Source organism: Marmota monax, unplaced genomic scaffold (assembly GCF_021218885.2).
Source record: "Marmota monax isolate L192 unplaced genomic scaffold, Marmota_monax_Labrador192_F-V1.1 WCK01_AAM20220418_F8-fsc00246, whole genome shotgun sequence".
Classification (NCBI taxonomy): domain Eukaryota; kingdom Metazoa; phylum Chordata; class Mammalia; order Rodentia; family Sciuridae; genus Marmota; species Marmota monax.
Genome location: NW_026694838.1, coordinates 806252 through 831277, shown reverse-complemented (window position 1 = coordinate 831277; position 25026 = coordinate 806252). Strand labels below are relative to the sequence as shown.

The 25026-nt window shown below is 36.1% G+C and overlaps 1 protein-coding gene across 2 annotated transcripts in view; it reads left to right on the top strand.

Annotated features, from left to right (window-relative positions):
- Positions 1-25026, top strand: part of Gabrb2 (gamma-aminobutyric acid type A receptor subunit beta2) — a 232899-nt gene that overhangs the window by 179168 nt on the left and 28705 nt on the right. The window contains exons 7-10 of one of the 2 annotated variants that reach the window (XM_046426269.2): positions 9458-9595; positions 11256-11408; positions 14559-14803; positions 19116-19229. In XM_046426269.2, the coding sequence (XP_046282225.1) occupies positions 9458-9595; positions 11256-11408; positions 14559-14803; positions 19116-19229 (650 nt within the window). The remainder of the gene's footprint in view (positions 1-9457; positions 9596-11255; positions 11409-14558; positions 14804-19115; positions 19230-25026) is intronic. The other variant, XM_046426267.2, reaches the window with a different exon arrangement.

Genomic DNA, 25026 nt, shown 5'->3' with positions numbered 1-25026 from the left:
ACTTTGAATCATACATGAGATGATAAATATGGTAACTGAGGGATTGAGTGCAAGCGTTAAAGAGGAATTAATTCAGTTCCCATTTCTGACATTGGGGCAAGTGACTTAACCTCTTTAAATTGCAGGTTCCTCATCTGTAAAATAAGGAAAACAGTTTCTATGTCAGAGGGTTTTATTAAGGCCTAGATGAGGTAATGCTCATGAAGCACTTGGTTTCACACAGGGAATGCTCTGAAAACATGAGCTAGTGGCTATTTGATGAAGCCCTTACTCTGGCTCAGTTCAGTGAACTCTTCCTGACTCCCCCAGACAAAAGAGCAATGGCATATGTAATGGTGCATGTCTGTCTGCATGAGCAGCATGTAAGCCATCAGCTCCTGTGGCCTCCCTCCTGCTGTTTACATAAGCCTTTCACCAAGCACAGTTCCAGTCCCTCTCAGTAAACACCTACTACACATCTGACACTCACTACCCACCATGCCAAGCTATGTAGATTGCAAATTTACAGAATATGTTTTCTCAATGAGACAGTTGAGTAAAGGAGCTGCATACCTTACCAGGAAACATGAATTAGAGTTATTGAGTACTCACAGGAGGCATTATACAAGCACATGTTAGGTGCATATGTCCACAGTGTGTGGACAATATAAACTTTTTTTCTTATCAGTGAGGATGCATACTTACAACCCATGTCACAAACAACTCTTTAAATCAAAAATCTCTCTGCAAGAGCATCCTGTCTCTCATCCCTTAAATAAGCAAGTCCTCAGCTGACCCCATGTCCCAGTGAAGATATGCAAAAGAATGGGGTAAGATGAGAGGCCCAAATCAGTTCTGACGTCATCCAGCTTGTCCTTTACTTCCTTGTCACCCCTTATTAGGAAGCAGATGGGTTGAAATAACAGCTGATGGCACTAGATTGCACAGCTGTATATATCGCCTTGGTCATTCAATCGGCCTTGTTTTATCACTCCTGAGTTAACAAACTCTTCTTTGTGGCTATACCCACTTCTCACCAGGGGAGCATTATTGCCTTTGAGCTGTATGTACCGGCTCTCTCTGGACACTTGTGTGGCAGATTGGTTTCCAAAATCTACCAGCCCCCAGGAAGTCATTTCCAGAGGGCTGTGACCACTCAAACAGTACTTTTGTTTGTCTCAGGAATGCCAATGTGTATTAAAAGCAGCTTCAGGAAGATTGCTTCAATACAGAGGCCTTTGCTGCAGCCTGATAGCTTCCTTTTATGGACTGGTACTGGCAGCACTGCCTTTCTTTAATGATGTTGAGGCCACTGCGCAGGACTTCTGCATCCAACCACAGTGGCATTCACACTTGCCATCCCAGTCACTTGCCATTCAGCGAATGGCATCTGCTTATGACTACCCTGTCAAAAGTGGATCTGATGGACCACAGGCCAAGGTGTTAGTATGTTCACTCACAGTTCAATTCAGCAAGCTAGTCCAGTGTCACCCTGAGTTAAGACGTTTATCAAGAAGAGAAGTGCCACAGAGAGGGACCATATATGGCTCTTGATAAGATAGTGGCAAAACCCAGCACATCACCCAATTCTCTAATGCAAAACTATCTGTGAGAAGCACAGTAGCAGAAATCAAGCTGGAGTGCTATAGAAACATGAGGTAAGGAAAGAGAAAAAAATGAGACAGGGTCTTGTTGGAAATTGAAGTTGTTCCTTAGAAGATGCAGACACTTGATGTGAGTGGGAAAATGTTTTGGGTAACAAATAGCTGGAAATAACTGAGAGTCAGGAGGTTACTGAGGGTTGCTGAAGAGGATGGGTAGTGGATGAAAGACTTGAAAGAGAAAGAAGTATAATTGAAGACAGGGCTGCACAAAGAAGCCACCTGATGGAGTTTCAAATACCCTACTGAAGAATTCTCATTTAATTCTGGACCAACTGGGAAGGCCATCTGGAATTTTTCTGTATTTTTGCTTTTCATATTGTTTCATCTTATTAAAGCATAGAAATAGCATTATCGGTCTGTTTTTTAAATAAAGCCACAGTAGTCACTTTTGTAGCGTAATTTGGAGAAAGAGGAAATCCCTAAAAGGTTGCTGACTAATCCATTGAGGAATATAAATAAAAGATGAGGAAGTCTAAAGAGGTCAGTAGTCTTAGTCCTAATAAAGCTAAACATTTAAATAAAACTGGTATAAATATAAATGAGAAAAATTTTGGACCTAACCCCATCTCCTATTCTCTGTTGTTAGTGCCTGCTGATGATTATTGGTCATAAACCATTAATGAAAACCAGGCCTCTGGATAGACAGCATCAGAAACTTCTCTATCCCTCATAAGAAAGGCATAACTAGGAAAAGGCATTTTAACTTTGGACCTCATAAAACTTTTCAGAAAAAAAAAACCTTGTTCTACTCTGGCTCAGGCTATATCCAAGATATTCCTTGCCTGCCTCCTTTGGCACAGTAAAAAACAATCACTCTGTAAAATCTTTTAACCCCTTGCTATATCAAGGACTGTCCATGGACAGGCAGTATCAGCTCTTCTGGGAGTTTGTAAGCACTGGAGAATCTCAGGCTTCACTATTCAATCAGAATCTTCATTCTAACAAGATTTACAGGTGATTTCTATGCACATCAAGTTTGAAAAGCACTGACCTATTTATTAAGCCAAAACTTTTCAAGCTCTTCTGTATTACTTTAGTACTTAGAGACTGTTCATTTGGGCAAATCAGGGTTAGATGCAGGTAAGATCCTGATAACCATAGCCTGCTCCAGTTCTCTATAGAGACAGGACTGTGTAAAGAGGTGCGTAGGGTTCTACATTCTGCACTTGGTAGTTGCTGTAATTGTTTATTGTGGCTATTTTTGTTTATTAATATTTTAAAGTTTTAGCATGGATCTTTACACAAATTGCTTAATCTCTCCAAAAATAATTTTTTAAAACTTAGGAAAACACATTGTGGAGCTACACTTGCAGAAACAGCCACCAGATAATCCTACACCCAACACAAACAACAGAGCTTTGCATTAAAAATCTGAATGGAGAAATGTTCTTTAAAGCCCACAATTGGACAGTTTACCTCATTATTATAGATTTTCTATTATCTTTCATCATAAGATTTAAATTTAAAAGTGGCATGCTACAGGGACACTGCTACATCGATGTTCATAGCAGCACAATTCACAATAGCAAGACTGGAACCAACTTAGATGCCCTTCAATAGACGAATGGATAAAAAAAATGTGGCATTTATACACAATGGAGTATTACTCTGCATTAAAAAATGACAAAATCATAGAATTTGCAGGGAAATGGATGGCATTAGAGCAGATTATGCTAAGTGAAGCTAGCCAATCCCTAAAAAACAAATGCCAAATGTCTTCTTTGATATAAGGAGAGTAACTAAGAACAGAGTAGGGATGAAGAGCATGAGAAGAAGATTAATATTAAACAGGGATGAGAGGTGGGAGGGAAAGGGAGAGAGAAGGGAAATTGCATGGAAATGGAAGGAGACCCTCAGGGTTATACAAAATTACATACAAGAAGAAGTGAGGAGAAAGGGAAAAAAATACAAGGGGGAGAAATGAATGACAGTAGAGGGGGTAGAGAGAGAAGAGGGGAGGGGAGGGGGGATAGTAGAGGATAGGAAAGGCAGCAGAATACAACAGACACTAGTATGGCAATATGTAAATCAATGGATGTGTAACTGATGTGATTCTGCAATCTGTATATGGGGTAAAAATGGGAGTTCATAACCCACTTGAATCAAAGTATGAAATATGATATATCAAGAACTATGTAATGTTTTGAACAACCAACAATAAAAATAAAAATAAATAAATAAATAAAAGTGGCAGTCACACACACACACACAGATAGGTTATCTTTGAATGCTAGGCCATGACTTGATGGTGTCTTTACGAAGATAACACTGCATAACACTAGGTAATCAATTCTGACCTACCCTAGGCCAATTATTTTAAACTGCTTGAGGTCTAGAAATGATTTGACAGCTGAACATTTGTGTCTAGCAGACCATCTAAAGAGCAGAGAGAATAAGATGCAATTAAGGAGTCAGGGCAGTCATCAGAGTGTTTTTGAAACACTTTCACCCTGTTGAATTTGAAGAGCAGTGGCTGACAAGTGTGTGTCTTTCTCTTTGCTTCCTGAAGAAAACCCTGTATTCTAGCAGAGCATCCAGGTCTGTGAATGGAGTGATTCCTTTCTGATTGCGGACCCATAAGCTTCTGATGAGGGCCACTTGAGCTGTTTGTCTTTTTGCTGAGCGCGTCATCCTGTTACTTCCCTAAAATGTAAAATGTTTGCGATGCCCCCCACCTGCCCCATGCCTTGCTCCATTAACAAGGCAGTTCTGTGTTATTCAAGATGTTTTCTTCTCTTCTGGAAACTTTTTTGGAGAAAAAAGTATTTACTAAAGAAGCAAAATAAGGTTCAGATGGACTGTGGGGCTTTTCAAGTGTTTACCTCACTGTAGGGGTCATTACTTAAAAGGATTGTATTTAAGGTCCCTAAAAATCTTCATTATTTGTCCAGTGTGTAAGGAATGATTACACCTGGGTGGGTGTTTTTATATGCTAAAAATTATCTTGTAAAATAGATTTGGGTTATGACATGGCTAAATAGAATTAAATGGATTCTTTATTGCAAAATCTTCTATTCTTTGTTGTGTTTAATGTTTTGTGACTTTACATAACAAGTGGCCCAAACGTGCTGTTACTCTCAAATATTTTGATGGTGGAATCCTTTTTCCATGAAACACATTATAGGATTAATGACTCTTAGAACATAAATCAAGACTTACCAATAGTTCCTTTCAGACTAATAATAGGAACCACGTGAAATTTTTAAATACTGATAGGCAGTTGCATGCTAATCTTTTTAACATTGAAGCATTTGATTCAGAAAGTATATAAAGTGTTGTGGTGGTCACATAAAGGGAAGAATATCTGAGGTAAGACGTTTCTTGAGATGATTCTTAAAAACTCAAAACCACCTGTATCTAATGTGAACTGACATAACACTGACTCTAAATTCTCACTCATTCCCAACAGGGTATGATGACAGAATCCACAGGTTAAAACCACTGAGAAGTGACTGTGATTTTGTTGGATGCAATGGGAAGTCCCATATATATAATTGCCCTAATACATTTACTAACCCAATCAAGGAGCAAAATATTAAATAAGTAATGATTAAAAACCATAACTCACTTTTTTGGTTTTCCACTAGGAAAACATAAATGGAGGCATTTGGGAATTTACTTCTTTCCAGTGTTCTCATAGCTGCCTATAATTTAACATCTTGGTACAGCTTTGACTTTTGGCATGATAAATTATTCTGAAACAAAATATTTACTTAATAAATAACAAATATGCATGTACACTGACAGCAGAGACAGAAAATCTTTTTTAACATATCATGTTATACAATAAAATAATGTCACAATTGTAAGAATGTATTCAGTTATTTTGTGGATGTGTTTAAAATGGCATTTCTGTTCCTTAGATCTTGTGGAGTATGTGTTTTTATCGGTATTTAAAAGAGAATGTATCTATCATTCATTTTTTTTATAAACTTATAAATGTGTGTTTTTTTCCTTCTTGATCAGAGGCTTTAGCATGTCATATAACTTTAATTCCTCATGGTAAATGACAATGAATTTATATTTTAGTTTATTCATAGACCATCTGAATTTATTATGTGGGTTACATTTTTTATGCTAATGTTATAAAATAATTGAATGACTCAGCTTCTGGAATTCCATGAATAAAATATAAAAGATAGGTTTGATTTGCAATACATAAATGAAAGGCTTTCGTGCATCTCCTACTGATATCTTTTTAAAAGAATCCAATTATTTTTCACTCATTATGAGAGCTGTAAAAGTTAGGTCATATATATTTGCATATGTTTTCTTTTCATTTTAATCACTTTGAAAGGCTGTTAAATATTCCTCCAGAGAAGACTGAAAATAAGAAGAAAACTAGGTCCACTTTAAGCTAATCCTATGCAGTTCACTGAACTGGATTTTGAACTTGACCCACCGTGGCTGTGTCATGGATCATTCACTTTTTGTCTTCAGAAATGGATGATGTAAAAGAACCCAGTTGCTTTCCACCCAGAACACTTCATATTCAGCTAAGCAAAATGATTTCAGGTGATTTTGCTTTTGCAGTAGCTTATAAGAAGGGTATACAATATGCTGCTTCATTGTGTTGAATTCTAAAACCTTAGACATCAAAATAACCTTCATATTTCTTATTATATCAGTGTCCAAGCACTTTCCTAGAGTTGCATAATGTGGTCAAACAGCTAAGCTTCTCCTTTTGAAAATGCTTATAATGTGCAGAACTGGTGTCAAAATGGTATGCAACTAGATGCTCATTTTTTATAATTCTTATTAAAATACTGTCAGCTAAAATTTATAATAATAATTATATGACAAGTACCTTTTTAAACATATAATTTTCACCTACATGAAACTCTTTGAAGCAGCCATTATTATTGTCCCAATTTGTAGATGAGAAAATAGGAAACAAAAAAGTAACGTAATTTAGGCAAAACTGTCATATAGAGAAACATAAAATAAAGAACCTCTGGATTCTTCTTAAAGGTTCTTATTACATTCTTCAAATTAATTTTAACAATCTTTATTTAGTGCCAACTCTGTGCCAGGGACCATGCTAAGAGCAGGGAACAGAAATGTGAACAGCTTGCATCTCTTCACAGTGGATGAACATCTGGATAATGCTTCAACAGAAACAACCACCCACCCAAGTTCACATCTGTATAAGATTATCATTTTATCCATTCCATAACATTTACTTAGTACCTGCTCCCTACCACATTTTAACTAGCAAACACTGTCAAACATCTGGCATTTTGACAAAAGCGTATTATTCTTGGTAAAGTTTCTGCATGTGGTGTATCTCCTATACCACTGAGTTGGATTGGCATAGATATTCTCATTCTTCTACCTGCAGATAGTTTCTGTGATAGGATTTATAGTAATGGACACAAGAAGGTAAATACTGAGGAAGGTAAGGAGGAGAGGAATCTGGAGAATTAAAAATCCTCCTCCTAAGCTTAGACTTGGTCCATTATGGGAAATATTGAGGTGACCCTTTTCTTATTCTCTTTCTTTGAAGATGGCTGCATTTTATTTGTATAAAAATGGATAATTACTTTCTTGTACACATGTTTGGTATTTCCTAGAGGAGATGCAGTAGGAAAATTCTTTCTTTGGGTCAGTCACATTTACATGACAACAGTTCTTGACTCATCAGATGTGTCATTGTTTAAAAAAATAAAAAAACTTTTTTGTAGTTGTAGATGGACTGAATGCCTTTATTTTATTTCTTTATTTTTATATCATGCTAAGGATCAAACGCAGTGCCTCACATATACTAGGCAAGTGCTCTGCCACTAAGCTACAGCCCCAGCCCCAGATGTGTAATTTTAACTAATTATGGGTGTCTAATAGTTGTAATGCATATAAGTACTGCTCCCTGTGGAATGATTATTGTGAAGATTAAATGAAATAGTGAAAGTAAAGTTTTTGGGGGTTTTTTTAGCAGAGTTCCCAGTAATATCTATGGCAGTGTTCAATAAGTTCATTTGCTATTATTTTAATTCTTTTCATTATCTTCCTCTTTATCTGCTAGACAAGTGGTTCTCAATGTTTTTACATGCCAACTACAATAGAATTATCTGCTTATTCTAAACAGTCAGGCCCTAGGCCAATGGCTGGCTAACTCACTAGGAATCTCTGATGAATTTTCAGGAACATGAAATGATGAGCCCAGGGTCCTGGGTTTTGTACTTGAACTCTCTATGAACAGGATGGGTTTATGGCTCTTGAAGCCTGTGAACTGAATCAGTCAGTGGTGGTTGGGATTTAATAACATCTATATGTTTATCATAGAAGTTAAGGAGAATCTGAGTGCTGCTTTCAAGGGAGATGATTATCTTCCTATTTCAAAGATACCCCTTTTTATGTTTAGACATTATACTTTCAATGTTAGGATGCTCTTCTAACTACCTAGTTTGATTCTAGGAGCTATTGACATTTTTTTCTGTTATTCTAAATTGTTTATTGGTGGTAGAATTATCACTATTACTGAACTAGTTTATAACAGAGATCTGTATAAAGAACCAATGAGAAATTAGATTGCATTTGAGATATTGTTCTAGATCCATGGTATATGTGTCCATATGAGGAAAATTGAAACCTTAGAAAAAGTCCACTTATCCTTTGGGGCAGTCACATGTCAAGGGACAAATAACTTACATGATCTTTTTTTTATTGGTAGATGGGCATATACCTTTATTTTATTATTTTTATGTGGTTGGTACTGAGGATCAAACCGAGTACCTCACACATTTAAGGCAAGCACTCTGTCACTGAGCCACAACCCCAGAACTTACACAATCTTTATGATTTGTTTGTGCGTGTCTCTTAGACTTGCCTGCCTCTTAGACTTGTAAACAATCCAGATGCAAAAGTTCTTTGAAGAGATAAATATGGTATCACTTTAAATTTAATATATGCAAATGTATGCATTTTGTTGGGGAGATTTTTTGAAGGGGTGAATAAGTTTGTAAAATGTCATTAATATACACTGGACTCCATTGCATACTTCCATGTATCACACTGATTGTGGTCCAGTGTGGGCTATTCATTACAGTTAGATGTTTGAGTATTAGTTATTGATATCTATGCTTATTTGTTGAAATTGTACTCAGACTCATGGCTTGAAAATGTCATTGGAACAAAGAAGAGGTCTTTGTTATACACACTCCTTTCCCCAGAGACTGCACTGATGAACACCATAGGTATCTGATAAATAACTGTGTACATAGCATGTATGCTGCTCCTCAGAACTATTGGAATTAGTGTTATATTGATTTGGGGATGTTTTTAATTGGATGTGTTATAAAATCAAATTTAGAGATCATGTATGTGAATATTGAAAAATTGATTACCCACTTCTTCATAATCATTCCTCTTCTGACATGAAAGCCAAATATATTGTAATTCAGATATTTTATATTATTGGGGAGTGTTTGGTAGCTTTCAGTACTGAACTGATCATTTTAATGAGTTTTCTCCTCTTCTGTCCTCTTTGAGTGCAATTTAGAGTTATGTGGTAACGTGATAGGAAAGCGTTTCCTAAAGTGAGGTTTATAACCAGATAAACCTAGTTTCAAGCCCCATCTGCACATCCCAGTTGCAAGAGGCTGTGAGTAGTTAATTTCTCTACACCTGTGTTTTCCCATGAGGGTCTATTCATATTTCCCTGTGGGATCTCTGTAGGGGGTTTTAATGTGGTAGTAGACTCTACATGCTGACTATGGTATTTGACACATTATGACCTTTAGGTGTAGCTTTTAAAGTTGCTTTTCTAAACAGATGTTCTTTTTCTTTTCTTTTTTGGTGTGTGTTTCCTTTTACAGATGGATATACCACTGATGACATTGAGTTTTACTGGCGTGGGGATGACAATGCCGTGACAGGAGTAACCAAGATTGAGCTCCCGCAGTTCTCCATCGTAGACTACAAACTTATCACCAAGAAGGTTGTTTTCTCCACAGGTTCGTATCAGGGAAATGAATCTTCATCATAGTTTGTCAAAAGGCTTCACTTTCACTGAGGTCCTGTCCCAGGAAGGATCATGACTCTGAAGGATTTGGCTCTGCTGAAAACGCTGCTCCCCATAGAGCCTACAGCTCCATATAGAACCCAGGCAGCTCCTCTCCAGAAGGTGCCCCAGCAAAGCTCAGAGGGTCATCTGCATGTGCCTCATGCTAGAGAAGGGACTAAGATTTTAGAAACGGGATACAGAAGAGTTGAAGACCTGAGTCAGAGAGGTCCCAGCTCGATGCATTCCTGAGAACTTATGATCATCCTGGGGCCTAGAATGACGCAGTGGAAGTCCTCAGGGCAGAGGATAAGAGTTTTATGATCTTCACCATTCTGCCCCTTCCAGACGTTGACATCATCCTACTGTCTTTGCCATCTTGGCCCTTTCAACCCTGAGACTGGAGATTGCCAGACTTGATGTCATCAACATAATTTTTTACATTTTTTTAAAACAAAAAAAAAACCAGGAAAACAATTATTTGCTAGATATTAATTTAGTAGCAAAAGAAATTGAAATCTTACAAGAATGCTTCACTTTATGTATTTTTCCATTGAAGTGAACCCCATTAGCACAGTAGTGGCTAATACTGTAACAGTAAATATAGAATCACCTTTCTGCTAAGAATTCAGATACTTCTTGTCCCTATAAACCAAAAACCATTTAAAGCAAGAGCTGTGTGACTTGGTCAATATACCAAGTTGCCTCTAGCTTAAAAAACACTATTTCCAAAGTGGGATGTCCTCCAAATCGCTAAACAGACCAAAACATAAAGGAAAGAAAACAAACTGAAAACTTTTCCAAAGGATAGAATCTTTCAACCCCTAAAGCTCTTTGGGAAGGAGTTGCTGCTTCAAATATCCTTACTTTCATATTAAGGCATGTTAGCCCAAGAAGACTAAATAAAGCTTCTCTCAAATAGTGGAAGCATCTCCCATGCAGTGCATTAACATGAACTTTTTATATTGTAAGAATGTGCTGTCCCGTGACTCTCATCCAAAGAGTAATGCCCTAGATCACTACAACCAAAAACGCAGACTTAGTAACCTATACTGTTAGTTGTTTTCCCCAAAAATGTTGCTCAAAAGCAATGATTCTTCACCATCCTGTGGATCAGGGGGCATTGAAATTGTTAAGAACTAATAAAGGATGCATGCACGTGAAAATCTACACAGAAGGGATTTTTATTTTCTATGATCAGAGCATGCAGTTTTCTTCTTATGTAAGAGAAAAGCTGTAGGGTGAACTTGCTGGGGGACGATTAAGAAAGGCAACAAAAGGTTCTCCCAAATAGTCTTGTCATCACAATGGCAGAGAATCAGTCTCTGTTCCTGCAGTGTATGGCGCTGAGCAGGGAAAAGCAGGAATCCTTTTTAATCACTGGTGAATACTGGATGTACTCCACACTGAGTAGCTTCTGCCACTGAGTAGCTCTAATAATTTTAATAAACCCCAGTGCTCTCAGACTATTTTTGCTGGAGGGAAAAAACAAGTTCCTAAACCAAGAGCTAGAATTGAATTTAGGGAATATGTCAAAATGTTTATGGATTTTAATGGAAAGCATTGTGTAGTTATTAATTAATAATGATAACATTCTGAAATTGCCTTTCTAGGGTCCTATCCCAGATTGTCCCTCAGCTTTAAGCTTAAGAGAAATATTGGCTACTTCATCCTGCAAACATACATGCCTTCCATCTTGATTACAATCCTCTCCTGGGTCTCTTTCTGGATTAATTATGATGCTTCAGCTGCCAGAGTGGCTTTAGGTAAGCCATTTTCCAACTGCATGTGGGGTTTTACTCTGTGCCTGCATGTCTGCACATGCGTGCAGTTTCCTACCCAGGGATTTGTAATGCCTGACAGGACTGGACCTTGCCCATTACAAGAGTTTAGCCTTCAGACTTTGGGTGATCTGATTCACCATTAAATCAATTAAACATGAATTAAAGCTCTTCCTCCGTGTCAAAATTAGTTAACTATATAGCTATTGGTAATGAAATTAGATTCATTGGTTTCATATTTTTATTGAAACATATTTCATGTAATATTGCTTGCATAATTGTTCACTTTGCATCCATTCTATGCTTCTATACCTGAGAAGAGCTCCTTTCCAACTTTTTTTCATGAGACAAGGATATGCAATATGTAGTAGATGGATAAGCAAAAAGGATTCTACAGTTTTATTAATGGTTTTGAGCAGCATACAGAGGACAGAGACAGCAGAATAAGAACACTGGGAAATCATCTGTGGCATGGATTATCATATTTTTTTTTCTCTTCTAACAACAGGAGGAGGATACTAAATTATATTTCTTAAACATTTTTGTTATTAACTCTGGGTAAAGTAAATTTATGACCTTCTGTACAATCTTCATTATTTTCAGTTCTGACTATTCCCCTTAAAATATTGAATTGTTGACTTCTTCACCACGAGATCTCAAATTCCATTATGGCTTTCTTAGAAAGTCATTCATTATTCATTCAAAAAAATATCTGTTGAATTCCTGATATGGTCTAACCAGACGGTGCAGTGGATACAGCAGTCCTCTTCTGGAAGGTTTACTCAGGTAGTAAAAGATAGACAACAAATTGAATAACCATGCATATTATAGTATAGGGTAAATCTATAGAGGGAAATCAACCAGGTAAGAGGGCTTGAGTATACAACAGAGAACAGTTTAGGAAAATCAAGGCTGATCTCAGGGCAGAAGTTGTCCATAAAACACAAGAGTTCAAGATGAAGACCCAAGTAGCTCAGTTGGTGATGATATTCCCAGCTACTGCTAGTACCCTGCGGCAGGAACCATCAAAATAGGTTCGTAAGAATCTCCTGAGGCCAGGATAGAGTAAGCTCAAGGGGCGGAGTAAAGATGATACTGGGGATGGAGGAATGAAAGCTCATGAAGGTTTTTATAGAGTATGGTACAGACAGACATTGCCATTGAGCAAAAAGTGACAAGATTTGATTTCAGTTGGAAAGGGGTTCACGTTGGCTGATGTTCAGGTTAGATTGTGATGGCCCAAGGATGGAAGGGAGTAGAAGAAATGACCTCTGGGACTGAGGCAAGGCCTGTGATATATACTCTTAAAATCCTGTAGAGCTGCCCTATGAAGACTAGCCATAGGTATAACTTTCATTATGCGATGAATTTTCCTCCCACAGTACTGAAGGATCCCCAGGGGAAGATCCAAATCTGGTATTGTATCCACAGTGTCCTGCCTGGGGAATGGTGCTCAGTAATTTTCCCTGAATAAAGGAATGCATACAGTTTGAGAATATCCTATTTTGCTAAAGTTAAAATCTGTTATCTACTTTGTGTGTGTGTTATAGAATCAAGAAATAATTATTTACTTTTTAAAGGAGATTTTTGAAACATCTTTTTAGGTGAGCAATTTGCTATTATTTTCAGAAATACCTCAAAATCAGACTTAGTCAAATCAACATTGTCTCATCATGTGGAGCAGGGTAGTCTATAGTTGAAATGAAGAAGAGAACAAAAATGATTAATAAAGAAAAGAGAGGAGAACCGTTAAGATGCTTCAATTAACATAAAGCAAAACCAAGGCTCAAATCTATATTTTCTGTAGTTTTTCATGAAAATCTACAGAAGCAAAATAAAAAGTATGATGTTATTGCTAGATAAAAATCGAATCAGAAAACTATGTCCTCAAAAAGTCATAGAAATAAAATTTAGCCTTTGAGATATGCTGTTGGAAAGTGTTAAAAGGAACAGTTAAAAATACGCTGTTTTAAACAGTCATGGTACGACTTCCCATCTGTGTGATCTTGACCTCTGAGCTTTGTCTATTTTCACATCACTGTTTGGCAACAAGGTTGGAATTTATCGTGCTCAGAACTCTGGACTCCTGTGCTCTTTACCTTCCAATTACAACTTCGAGGAAAACTACTTGCGACAGCCAGAACTGTCCACCCTACTGGATGAGCAGTTAGAGTCTAACCCAGAGTGGCATTTCCCATAGGACTCTTATAATACTTCTGAGCTGTTTATGTGGGCATTGTGCCTGATTGTCCAACCCTAAACCATGAGAACTGACTCCTGTTTCTCTGCTACCCTCCACTTCCAGTTTCTGAAATGTTGACAGTGGTTCATTTAATGCCATCTGTATAATGCGTCCATTGATTTCAGAATCATTGCTATTATCTTACTTCCCCTCTGTCATTTAAGTGGATTTTTCCAGAAGCCTCTGAACTGGTGTCCTTTATTGTCTTGCCTGTGTCTCCCACACAACACACTGCTACCAGAGTGACTGTCCTAAATTCAGTTGTCTATAAGTTTCCTGCTTGAAGGCCAGTGCTGGCCAGTGCTTCACATTGCCTTTAATTTAAACGTCTTCTTGGGCTCCCCATCTTGCAGCCCTTTCTTGAATCTCCCCTCTTCTCACAATTCAATTCATCCTGCTTAATAATGCACCCATAATTTTTCTTACAAACCCAACCTTTTATATCAAGTTTTCTCCACCCCAGTACCCTGATGTATTCCTTAAATATTGACCTCCAGGCCTTGTTCACCAGGGTAATGATCACTCAGTCTTCAGAAACCTGCTCAGACATATCCATTTCCTATTCTCCTCCCCACTACCTCATGGAACTGAACTAGAGTCTTCCCCATATAATCATTTTATGCATACGGTTATAATAACATTTAATTCACTAGTTATAAGTATAAATTTAAAAATATAATGAAAAGAAATCTCCCAAAGTGATTAATGTTCACCATAAGCTAATTTATGTACATCCCCAGGGCCTATCACAGAGCTGATATATAATAAGTGCCCAGTAAATATGTTGTGGTTTATATAAATGAGTAAAATCAACCTTTCCAGTGATTGTAAGAGCAAAAAGGAAATGGGAACATCATTATTCTAACATTTTTCTTTTTCCTTTTTTTTTTCAGGAATTACAACTGTACTAACAATGACCACAATCAACACTCACCTCCGGGAAACTCTCCCCAAAATCCCTTATGTGAAGGCCATTGACATGTACCTAATGGGGTGCTTTGTCTTCGTTTTCATGGCCCTTCTGGAATATGCTTTGGTCAACTACATTTTCTTTGGGAGAGGACCCCAACGCCAAAAGAAAGCAGCAGAGAAGGCTGCTAGTGCCAACAATGAGAAGATGCGCCTGGATGTCAACAAGGTAAATTCAGAGGGCAAGCCCTCTTGCTTCTTAAGTGCATAGAGGAAAGCTACTAGTATAGGCTTCTGGCCTTCCTCAAAACAGGAGGAAACCAAAGCACCAGGGAGAGAATAGATAATTTTCCCAAAATTACAAATATATTTAGTGAGAAAGGCACAATTATGGCCCAAACTCATCACCCAAGCTTTGAGTGATGCCCTTTCCATGAACTGTAGGTTTTCCCAAAACTTTGTCTGAGAACCACCTATGTGACTTTTTCCCCAGGCATAAGTATATTGTCTATTTTATTTACATTTCTTTAATTTATTCACCTTAAATTTTTATACTTTATGTCACTCAAATTATTATTACTTTCTGGAGGATTTTTTAAAATAAATAAAAATAAATAACAGGACTTTGGACCTAAAATATTTATTCTCTTAAACTTAAAAGTATAATAAACAATTCTAAAGATGTGTTAAGACCCCCAGCAACAAATTGAGACTTCCCCCTTAGGTCATCAGACAAGTGTGGAAGGAAAAAAAAAAAGAGGAATAGATTTTTTCATTTAGTGACACGGGATCACAGGATTACTGCACACCTTGCACATACACCCTTATCATTGAAGCAGTTGACATATGAGGCCACCATCTTGTTTATGTCAGGCATAGTGAAAAACTTCCTGCATGATAGTAAACACTGTTTTTTCTTTAGAACAATCATTTTCAACCTTAGCTGCCAAATGGAATGATGTGTAGAGGATTAAAAAGAATACTGAAGGCAGGATCCCTTCCCCCAGAATTCTCATTTGAGTATCTTGGGGTATGCCTTGATTGCATACTCTTTAGTTTCCTCAGGAATTCTGATTTGCAGCCAAGTTGAGAAATCACCACTTTGAGGCTTCTGTCAAGAGTCCCAATGGAGTTAATCCACATTAATCCCAGAATGGAACTTTACCTGGCTTCCTGTTATAGAACTTTCTGCACTAGACTGTATAATTGTGTATGCATTTCCCAATAGTCCAAATTTAGATCCTTTGAAATAGATAATGAAAACAAGGTCTTGGCTTAGTATCTGCTTGAAGTAGTGTTTAGCAAATAATGTGTAATATTGAGTTCAATAAAATGGTAATAGGACAAAGAAAGCAACAAAATCTTTAAACCATATGGAGTTATTCTGTATAATAATAATAATTGATTATTTAATTGATATTTTAATTTTATCTAGCTTCAGATTAATTTCAGGATAGAACATATAAATAATCTCTACCATTGGGATTTATTTGAGTAAACCTTGTGGAAACTTATGTTTCCCACATACCCATAGGTCGGTTATTTGATTTTAGACTATTCTCTAACCAAAGGCACTTCTTTCTCAGAACATGATGTTAATAATGATGCAAATAATAAACATAGGCTTTGAAAGCCAATGAGCCATGGGGCCAAGGAAATTATTAATTTCTTACCAATGCCCAGGGTTTCACTGAATGGAGTCTTTTGGTTGGTAGATTCCAACCTACACTCATGGCTTTCTTGGGCTGTCAAATGTCAGAGTACTTCTAACATCCATTTCATGATTTACCTAATATTATAGTCTTAGTAAAGGAAAGAGAATGAATAAATAGCACTATCTCAGAGGACTGCAGCTTAAGATGAGTTTAAATCAATTGCCTAATGCAAGGCTGACTTCATAAGATAGCATCTGAGCTCTCTCACTTTCATCTACCCTATTTTTCATACTGATTTGCATTTAAATGATAAATTTAAGATCTAGATGGTGGATATTTTATATGAACAGAATCTGGAAAGCTTTAGGTGTTTTACACTCAATTGTACTGAGCTGGAGTAGAGAAAGCTTCACTTATCAGGTACCTCACCAGGTTGAAAAGCCCACCCTCTGGGCTGCAGATAGATCCACAACTGAGGTGATAAAATACAAGAGAATAAGAAAGATATCTAAAATCCTCCTTTTTCAGTGTTTCACAGACAGGGGCGATTTTGTCTCCCAGAGAATTCTTGACAATGTCAGAGGATATTTTTGGATGTCAAACTGTGAGAAGGGCATTGCTACTGGTGTCCAGCGTGATGAGGTCAGGGATGCTACTATCCACCCGCTAGTGCAGAGGACAGCTTTCTGTAGCAAAGACCTGTCCAGCTCAGAGCATCTGCTCCTCAGTCTCAAACATGAGAAACTGAGGCCAGAAAAGAACAATATGTTTGTGTTATTCTTAAAATTCTTTAATAGAAGTGACCTCCATACGAGGTAAGGACTCTGCTAGTCGTAAATATTAATAAACTATTATTGTCAGGCATTGTTACTTTTAAAATAAAATTTATAGTTTCCACACTTATGGACGATGCTTGCTTGTGTGTTTTATGTGGTCTAGCAGTCACATGTAGGGGGCAGTCACAACCCTTAAGGAGAATATGACCTGGAAAGGAATGTTGTATGGCAGAAATTTTAAAGTTAAAGCAAGGAAATCACTTTTCAATGAGTGTTCACTCTAAAGTTTATAACAAACCCACTATGTCAAGCTTTATTGAATAGAATGGAATACATCTAGATGAGATTAAAACAAAAAAAAGTTGCATCTAATATTACAGGTCCCCGTGGTTTCATTTTCAACCCAGCATGAAAAACCACACTGGGTTCTGATGTCCAATGCTTTCATTTGTGTTGGTGTCAGCAATAATGCTACTATTTCTTGTAGAGCGTTGTGAATGGGGTAGTTTTCCATGTCCCTTCTTTTCATTGTCTTTTTTCAAAGATCAGGCACATATCATCAACTAAATATTTTATACTCTGGGGAAAAAAAAATCAGTCACTAGGAGAGGGATTGAATTTTTCACCTTTGGTAGTTTCCTAGAGTTGAAAGTAGTGTGTCCAATCACCTAAACTTACTGTTATACTGCTCTGCCCTGAGATCAGGGGTGGATCAAAATGGGAAGCCAGCCCTGCTGGGAACCCATTGTTCCTTGAGCAGATTCTTCCATACTTTTCCCATTTCTGTGTTAGTTTCTCTTAACTTTTTGTTTGAATAAGGAAGTTTGTGGCTTCTAAATTACTATCCTGTCATTTAAGTGATGCAAAAACTAAAACCCTTAAAGAAAATGCAACAGCCCAGGTTGCATAGCGAAGTAAACACTTCTGAGATGCGCTTTGGGTTTTCCCAGCCATATTCAGTGTATATTCCACAGTGCTAACAAATGAAAAAAAATAAAGTTACATTGAAAAGGTCGTTCCACATCAGTTCATATATTCAACTCAATTGACTTCACAAAAAAAAAGAAAGAAAAGAAAAACTCTCTGCACATAGAAATCCATAAGCAAGTGTCACTTTCACAGTTGCCTTCATGTGACAAATGACGGTGGGAAATATCAAGACTTTTTAAGCAATCTTCACACCAACATGAAGTCTATGAAGTAGTTTTCCCAAGTGTCCTCCACAGTTCAGAAAATATAATACCCTCCAAAATAAGAGTAAAAATAAATTTTAAAAAAATCCAATCTCCCTGCTAGTGTCAGGAGAGTCCTTTCTGTTGTCCCTTGAATTCTTGTGTATATGTGTGCACTACTGAGTGTTTCCTGATAGAATTTGCTTTTGATTAATTTTCCTCCCTGTTTTTGATCAGGCCTTCAAGTTTTCAACTCTCCTTTATTTTTTCTTAAAGTCTTATGTTTTCTCCTGGTTTATGTTTCTGCCAATTACTAAGTATATGCATGTTTGAAAAGTTAGTTAGTCTTGCCTTTTAGCCACTGTACTTATTACATATTTGAAATGCCTCCAGAATCTTTACTGCATTGAGAAACCCACAAACCCCAGTTTTCTTTTTTTTTCAAGTATATAAATAATTTTATGCTGAAATTTATAGAAGTCTTGTAGAAATTTTAAATTCAATAAAGTAATACATAAAAGATGAACATTTGAAAATATATAATTTTCATATACACCAAAAATGAAATCAGAAAAATAATCATATTCATAAGCATCACAATAGAGATGCCCCAAAAGATCTTCATTTGAAGGTGTTCTTTATTCTACATTCATGGTTGTTGTGAATCTCTGTATTGTCTTTTCCCATTGTGCCTAATCTTTTGTAATGCAAAGCCGCTAAGATTTCTTTAATCTATTTCTACTGCTTGTAATTAATTTTTTAAAAATACATTTTTTAAACCCAAATAATTGGCATTTCCATGCTCTGCTAGCATTGCTCTATCTTTATGCTTTCTAGAGACCAGTAGCATTTATCTATATCCAATTTACTTTAACAACCCATCCCAAACTACTGACATCAGTCGACTTAATTAGCACATTCTCTACTTTGTCTTCCAGATTTTTTATAAAGATATTAAACAAAATGGGACCCAATATCGATCCTTGTGGGACCCCACTGGAAACCTCTCCCCAACTAGACGGACTACCAATTACGATTTCTCTCTGTATACGGTTAGATAGCCAGTTTTTAATCCATTTATTTGTATTTCTGTTGGGACCAATTTGCTTAGCTGTTCCCTTTAAAGTAATGTTTGAGATCTTTGCAGATAACTTATAGACATGCATCCATAGAGATTTCGGGATAAGTTCAGGTTTTCATGAGACCTTAATGGGGTTTTCTCGGGTTTGTTTTTTTCAATATGGCTATGGTGGACCTAAGCCTCAGTGTTCCAATGAGGAACTGCTGTTAAGCTAGAGAAAGAAAGCAATTGGCTCTTGTTTTGAGATCCCTTTGCATTTTTCTTAAAATAATAGAGTATAGAACATTTGATGGCATTTCTTGGTTTTGTTGTTGGTTGTTTTTTGTTTTTGTTTTGTTTTGTTTTGTTTTTTCCTGGTTAGTTGAGTAAGTAGGAAATGAAACGTTTCCAACATTCTATTGGTTGGCTCAGAATTCAGGAACCTGTACTTTCTATCCTAGATTATTAATTTGTGTCTAAGGATGTTATACTTGCATCAAGTCCTTGTTGCTTTATGATTTATTTTATGAATATGTATTATCTTGGCAGGCTCAGCACTATCATAACGATGGATATGAGGCACCAATTGAAATTATTGCTTGTCAAAAATCATGATTTAAATGAATTTTAAAAATAGTGTATTTTTCTTTTTTTTGCCAATACTTTACAGTTTAGCTTCGGAATCCTCGTGTGTTTGCTATTTTAATTGGCAAATTGTTATTCGTATTGCTCTTCCAACTGGAGGAAGAGCAGGGGGATGATGATCATTGGCACTATCTTACCTGATCATCCACTTAATTCAACTCCAGGGTTTTTGTTTTTATCTTATTAATTACTATTTCTCGGTGAGGCAGTGAATAATATTGAACGTTTCTAAATGTTTTCTAAAAGGACTTGATGCCGGGACTTGACTTCCATTATTTCATACTCTTCCTTAATTTTATTGCTTTGGGTTAGAATCCTGGATGCCTCATTGTTTCGCCTTGGGCTGGGTGGGGTGGGGCAGGTATGGATAATCTATGAAATCACTACTTTATTTTGGTATTGGGTGACTTGTTACTTTTGTTACTGGTTATGAAATTTCCTGAGAGATAGCTTTCCAGAGCAGGGATGTTTGAAAGGTTAATTGCTATGTTAGTTTTAATCCCCTCAACATTCTAGCACCTACTGTGTCTGAACTCTTGGTTATCACTATGTTGTTGCCACTGTTCTTACTTTTTAATGTTAGTGCGTCTTGTTGAAATAAGTCGATTGATTTCATTGGACAAGTATTCTGTGTAGAATGCTAATAATTAGAAGAAAACATGAATGAAACTTAGAATTTGGATTTGTGATAAAAGCAAAGGGTTGAAGAATGGGGTATTTTTTTAAATCAAAGCACAGCTTGTGATTGGTCCAATGACTGGGTTAAGCCACTGGAAAAACCAGGATGTCCTCCTACCATGAGGATATCTTAAAGCAAACTTGCTCCTTTAGTACATTAAATCGTTTACCTGATGGCTTGAAAAAGTTGATACAATAAGATCTAATTATTTAGAACCCCTAGTTTTTCAAGCTCTCTTTCTCTGTTTCTCAAAAATAGTTAAAGAGAAGATTCAATGATTTTCACTAAAGTATAAATGTTTATGTCTTCTGGTTTTAAACTTCTTTCTTTCAGATACGTCTGTATTCTATTCTTTGAGTCCTCTTTTAAGTTCATATTTGGAGTATGAAATAAGGATTAATATTCAGCAGTTTAAATAATGAGTTTTCTATGATCAAACCCGGAATCTTCAAATCAGCAAGTTGTTGGTGGTGATTCTGAGGGGCACTGGGACCCTGGTGGATTTCAGTCAGGCTGAGCTGAGCTCACATGCAGGCGTCGTCTTTTATGAGCTGTGTGACATTGGGCATATTTAACCTGTCAAGTTCCTCAGCTGAAAATTGAAACACTAATTTCTGCCTTATGGAGCTGTTACGAGGATTAAGTGAGATAATTGTGTTAAGGACCTTGTACAGTACCAGGCACAGAGCCTTCTATCCATAGTTGGTATTCATATCAAGATGGTGGTAGAGAGTGTGTATCTTTCTCGGTTTTTCTTTTCATTTTTTAAGCTTTATTATTATTTTTCTGATTATGAAGCTAATTCATAATTATTCTTAAAAATATGTTTAAAAGGCAGTGAAGACCATCTCTACCCTCTGACAGATACAATCCATAATATCATTGTTTTGTATTCACATTAGGTGATGCTCTTTTTTAAATCATCTGTTATAATTTTCCATTTTACCTTTCATATATTTAAGTATGTATCATTTCTAATGGCTATATTTTACTGAATGTAAATACCACAATTTAATTAACATTTATTAAGTGAGTACTTACTGTTAGATGTCTTCTTTGTTTCTAAGGGATTCCACATTACAAACAGCTCTAAAAGAAGCATTCCCGTTGCTAACATGTTCCCACACCTTTGATTTCTGACATATTTCTTAAAATGGGTTTCCTTGGTCCAAAATGATGTGCATCTAAAGTGAAACATTGATGCATATGTCCAAATTGCTCCCTAATACATTCTGCTATAGTTTCCATCTCTACTGGCACCTTAGAAAAGTGTGGCAATGCCCATATACATGCATATATGCACACGCCTGCACATAATCACCTCATTCATGAAAGGAGAAAAACACACAACTGGCATTTAACTATCCAGTTATGACAAGAATTAAAGTAGCAAATCAGAAGAATCAAACCCCATATACAGTTTCTCTCTCTCTGTCCAAAATCACAAAGGATAAAATAGTAATGGAAAAACAAAATCAAAGCAACCAACACCTAATCCAGATCAAGACTGCACTTGGCAGAGATGCAAAAGCAAGTAGAGTATTAGTATAAGCACATGCAAGAGAAACATCCCCAAGCTATAGTTGAGCCAATGAGAAAAACCAATAGCAATAAGCAATGTCTCTATCAAAATGAAGAATCTCAGCAAAGAAGCAGTATGTCCATTGTGCAAAATAAACTTACCAAATGTGATGAGGAAGACCTCATGCAAAAGACAGATAATGACTCTTTTGCTGGGGGCTGAAAAAAAAAAGTATATCTCAGAATAAACTAAAAATTTCCATATCAAAGTGTTTTTTTCTTTTTTCTTTTTTCTTTTTTTGGTACTGGGAATTGAATAGAGAGGCGCTTAACCACTCAGCCACATTCCCAGCCCTTTTTTATATTTTATTTTGAGATAGGGTCTTGCTAAGTTGCTGAGGGCCTCACTAAGTTGCTGAGACTGGCTTTGAACTTGTGATCCTCCTACCTCGGCCTCACAAACTACTGGGATTACAGGCCTAGTCTACCACTCCTGTTGTTGTTGTTGTTGTTGTTTTGTTTTGCTTTCTTTTTGTTTGTTTGTATTGGGTATGAAACTCAGGGCTCTTAAACACTGAGTCTTATCACCAGCCCTTTTTATTTCATATTTTGAGATACAATCTCACTAAATTGCTGAGGCTGGCCTTGAGCTTGAAATCCTCCTGTTTCAACCTCCTGGGTCACTGGGATTACAGGCATGTGCACCATACCCAACTCCATATTAACTTTTTTCTCACCAAAAATTAAAAGAGAATAACAAACCAAAGATCAAGAATGAGATGAAAGAGATTAGAAGAGGGAAAGTGAAGTCAAACCCATCTTTAAATAAATTAATAAATGAATATGTCTTAGAATGTCATACTTACATTATCCTAAACTAACAGAAAAATCTAACTTCCACTCCAAAAGAGCATTTACCCAGAAGTCTTCAACTATAAATCCTATCAAACATTAAAAATCAAGTGCCTTCAGTGATATTGGAATTCTTCACGTCATTAAGTAGAAAAACTTATGATTTAGAAATTCTATGAATATGGTGACAACCCACATTTAAGAAAAATAAATTCATGAGAAAAAACTATGAATCCCCTTCAATAAATGAATACTGAGAAGAAGCAAAATCCTTAGATCAATTTGAATATAGAGAAAACTGAATGCAAACTGTAACAAAACAGCAAAATGTTGTCTCAAAATATAAGGATAGGGGCTGGGGTTGTGGCTCAGTGGTAGAGTGCTCACCTATTATGCGTGAGGCCCTGGTTTCAATCCTCAGCACCATATAAATATAAAATGAAGATATTGTGTCAACCTAAAACTAAAAAATAAATATGAAAAAATATTGATTTAAAAAATACAAGGATAATATTTATCATATATAAGTTGAAAGAGTGAAAAATTTTTCCCCTTGATGCCAAGAAGACTATTAAAAATTTAATCAAGCTTGGCTTTAAATTTAAATCCCTTAGGAAATTAGAGAGCAATGAACATTCCCTGAATGGGTCTCCCTCTTTGTGTTTATCTACCATACTAACTGAAGCTTTGTCTCTTGCTTTTCATCTTAGGGTGAAACAGTAAAGGCCAGGAAAAGAAATGGATGCTCACCATTGCCCTGTTAATTAACTTTTAAAAAATATTAGCTAATGCAGTTAAGTGAGAAAAAGAAAGAATTTGGAAAAGAAGGAGGAATAAATGAATGAAGAAATTTACTCTTAAGCAAAAAGCAAAACCCAAAAGAAAAAGTACATGTCATTTTATTTAAGCAAAATACAGGCAACCTAGGATAATCTTTCAGAAACAGTATGAGAAGTTAGGGAAGTTTCCATGGCTTTCCTATGTAAAAAATATGTAAATAGTATCAAAAATGGAAGGAAAAAAAGCTCTTATACCAGAAAGTTCTTACTGAAAGAAAATTTTGCTTTTCCCAAGAGAAATCTTATATTATTTAAATATACAACATTTTAAAGGGGTTTATTCTATCAGTTTAGTGTTATTTCATTGGTTACTACAATGAACTTTAATTTTAGCTTTATTTCTTTGGTGGTTTGTTTTAAATATTTAACACAGTAATCTGAAAATTTTATGAAAAAAATACATATTATAATTAGTAAAATGAAAACTGATGAGAGAAGAGTATCTCTATTAGAAGTTCAAGTGAACTGTGAAACCACAGCCCAGTGCACGATATAAAGAGAATAGAAATTGGTTTAGAAACATAATCAAAGTAAGTTCTTAATAAATATGTCATTTCATATCATTGGGAGTATGAATTATTCAACATCAGTAAACAACTATTTGTGAGTATTTAAATGTAGTACCATTTATCTAACCTCCTTGAAAATTAAATTCTAGATAAGTCAAAGATCTATTTTTAAAAAAGAGGAAATACTACATAAAAGGCAAAAAAATGTATAAATGGCATGAAAACATGGGTTAGGTACAAACATGAGAGAAAAATCTTGAATCCAAGAAATAATATATTTGGCCTTGTAAAAATATTCAATTGCTGGATTTTCCTTTCTCTCTCACCATTCCTATCAGTAATTCTTTTCTTTCTGCAATAAATGCATATTTTTATCATTAAAGCACATGGTTATTTTTCACTTGCGTAATAGTTAAAAATATAGGAAAGTGAAAACATATGACTCCCAATTTTTTCCCCCCAGGGAAAAAACACAGGCATATTCTGTAATACTTTTTCCTGTATCTGTTTCTACCTCTGTGTGAGAAGACCTTTCTTTTCACTGTCCTTTCATAAGCTTTGATTGCTGCTTGCTCTTTGCAGCTTATTATGGGTGTAATCTTTTGTAAATTTGTACTTAACAGCTGACCATCTTTCCATATGTCTATGTGCTATTTTAATTGGCTTCTCTGTGAATTAGCTATTCCTTTTCTCATTCATTTATCTTAAGTATCCTTTGTTCTCTGTTTTAAGAGTCCTAAGTAT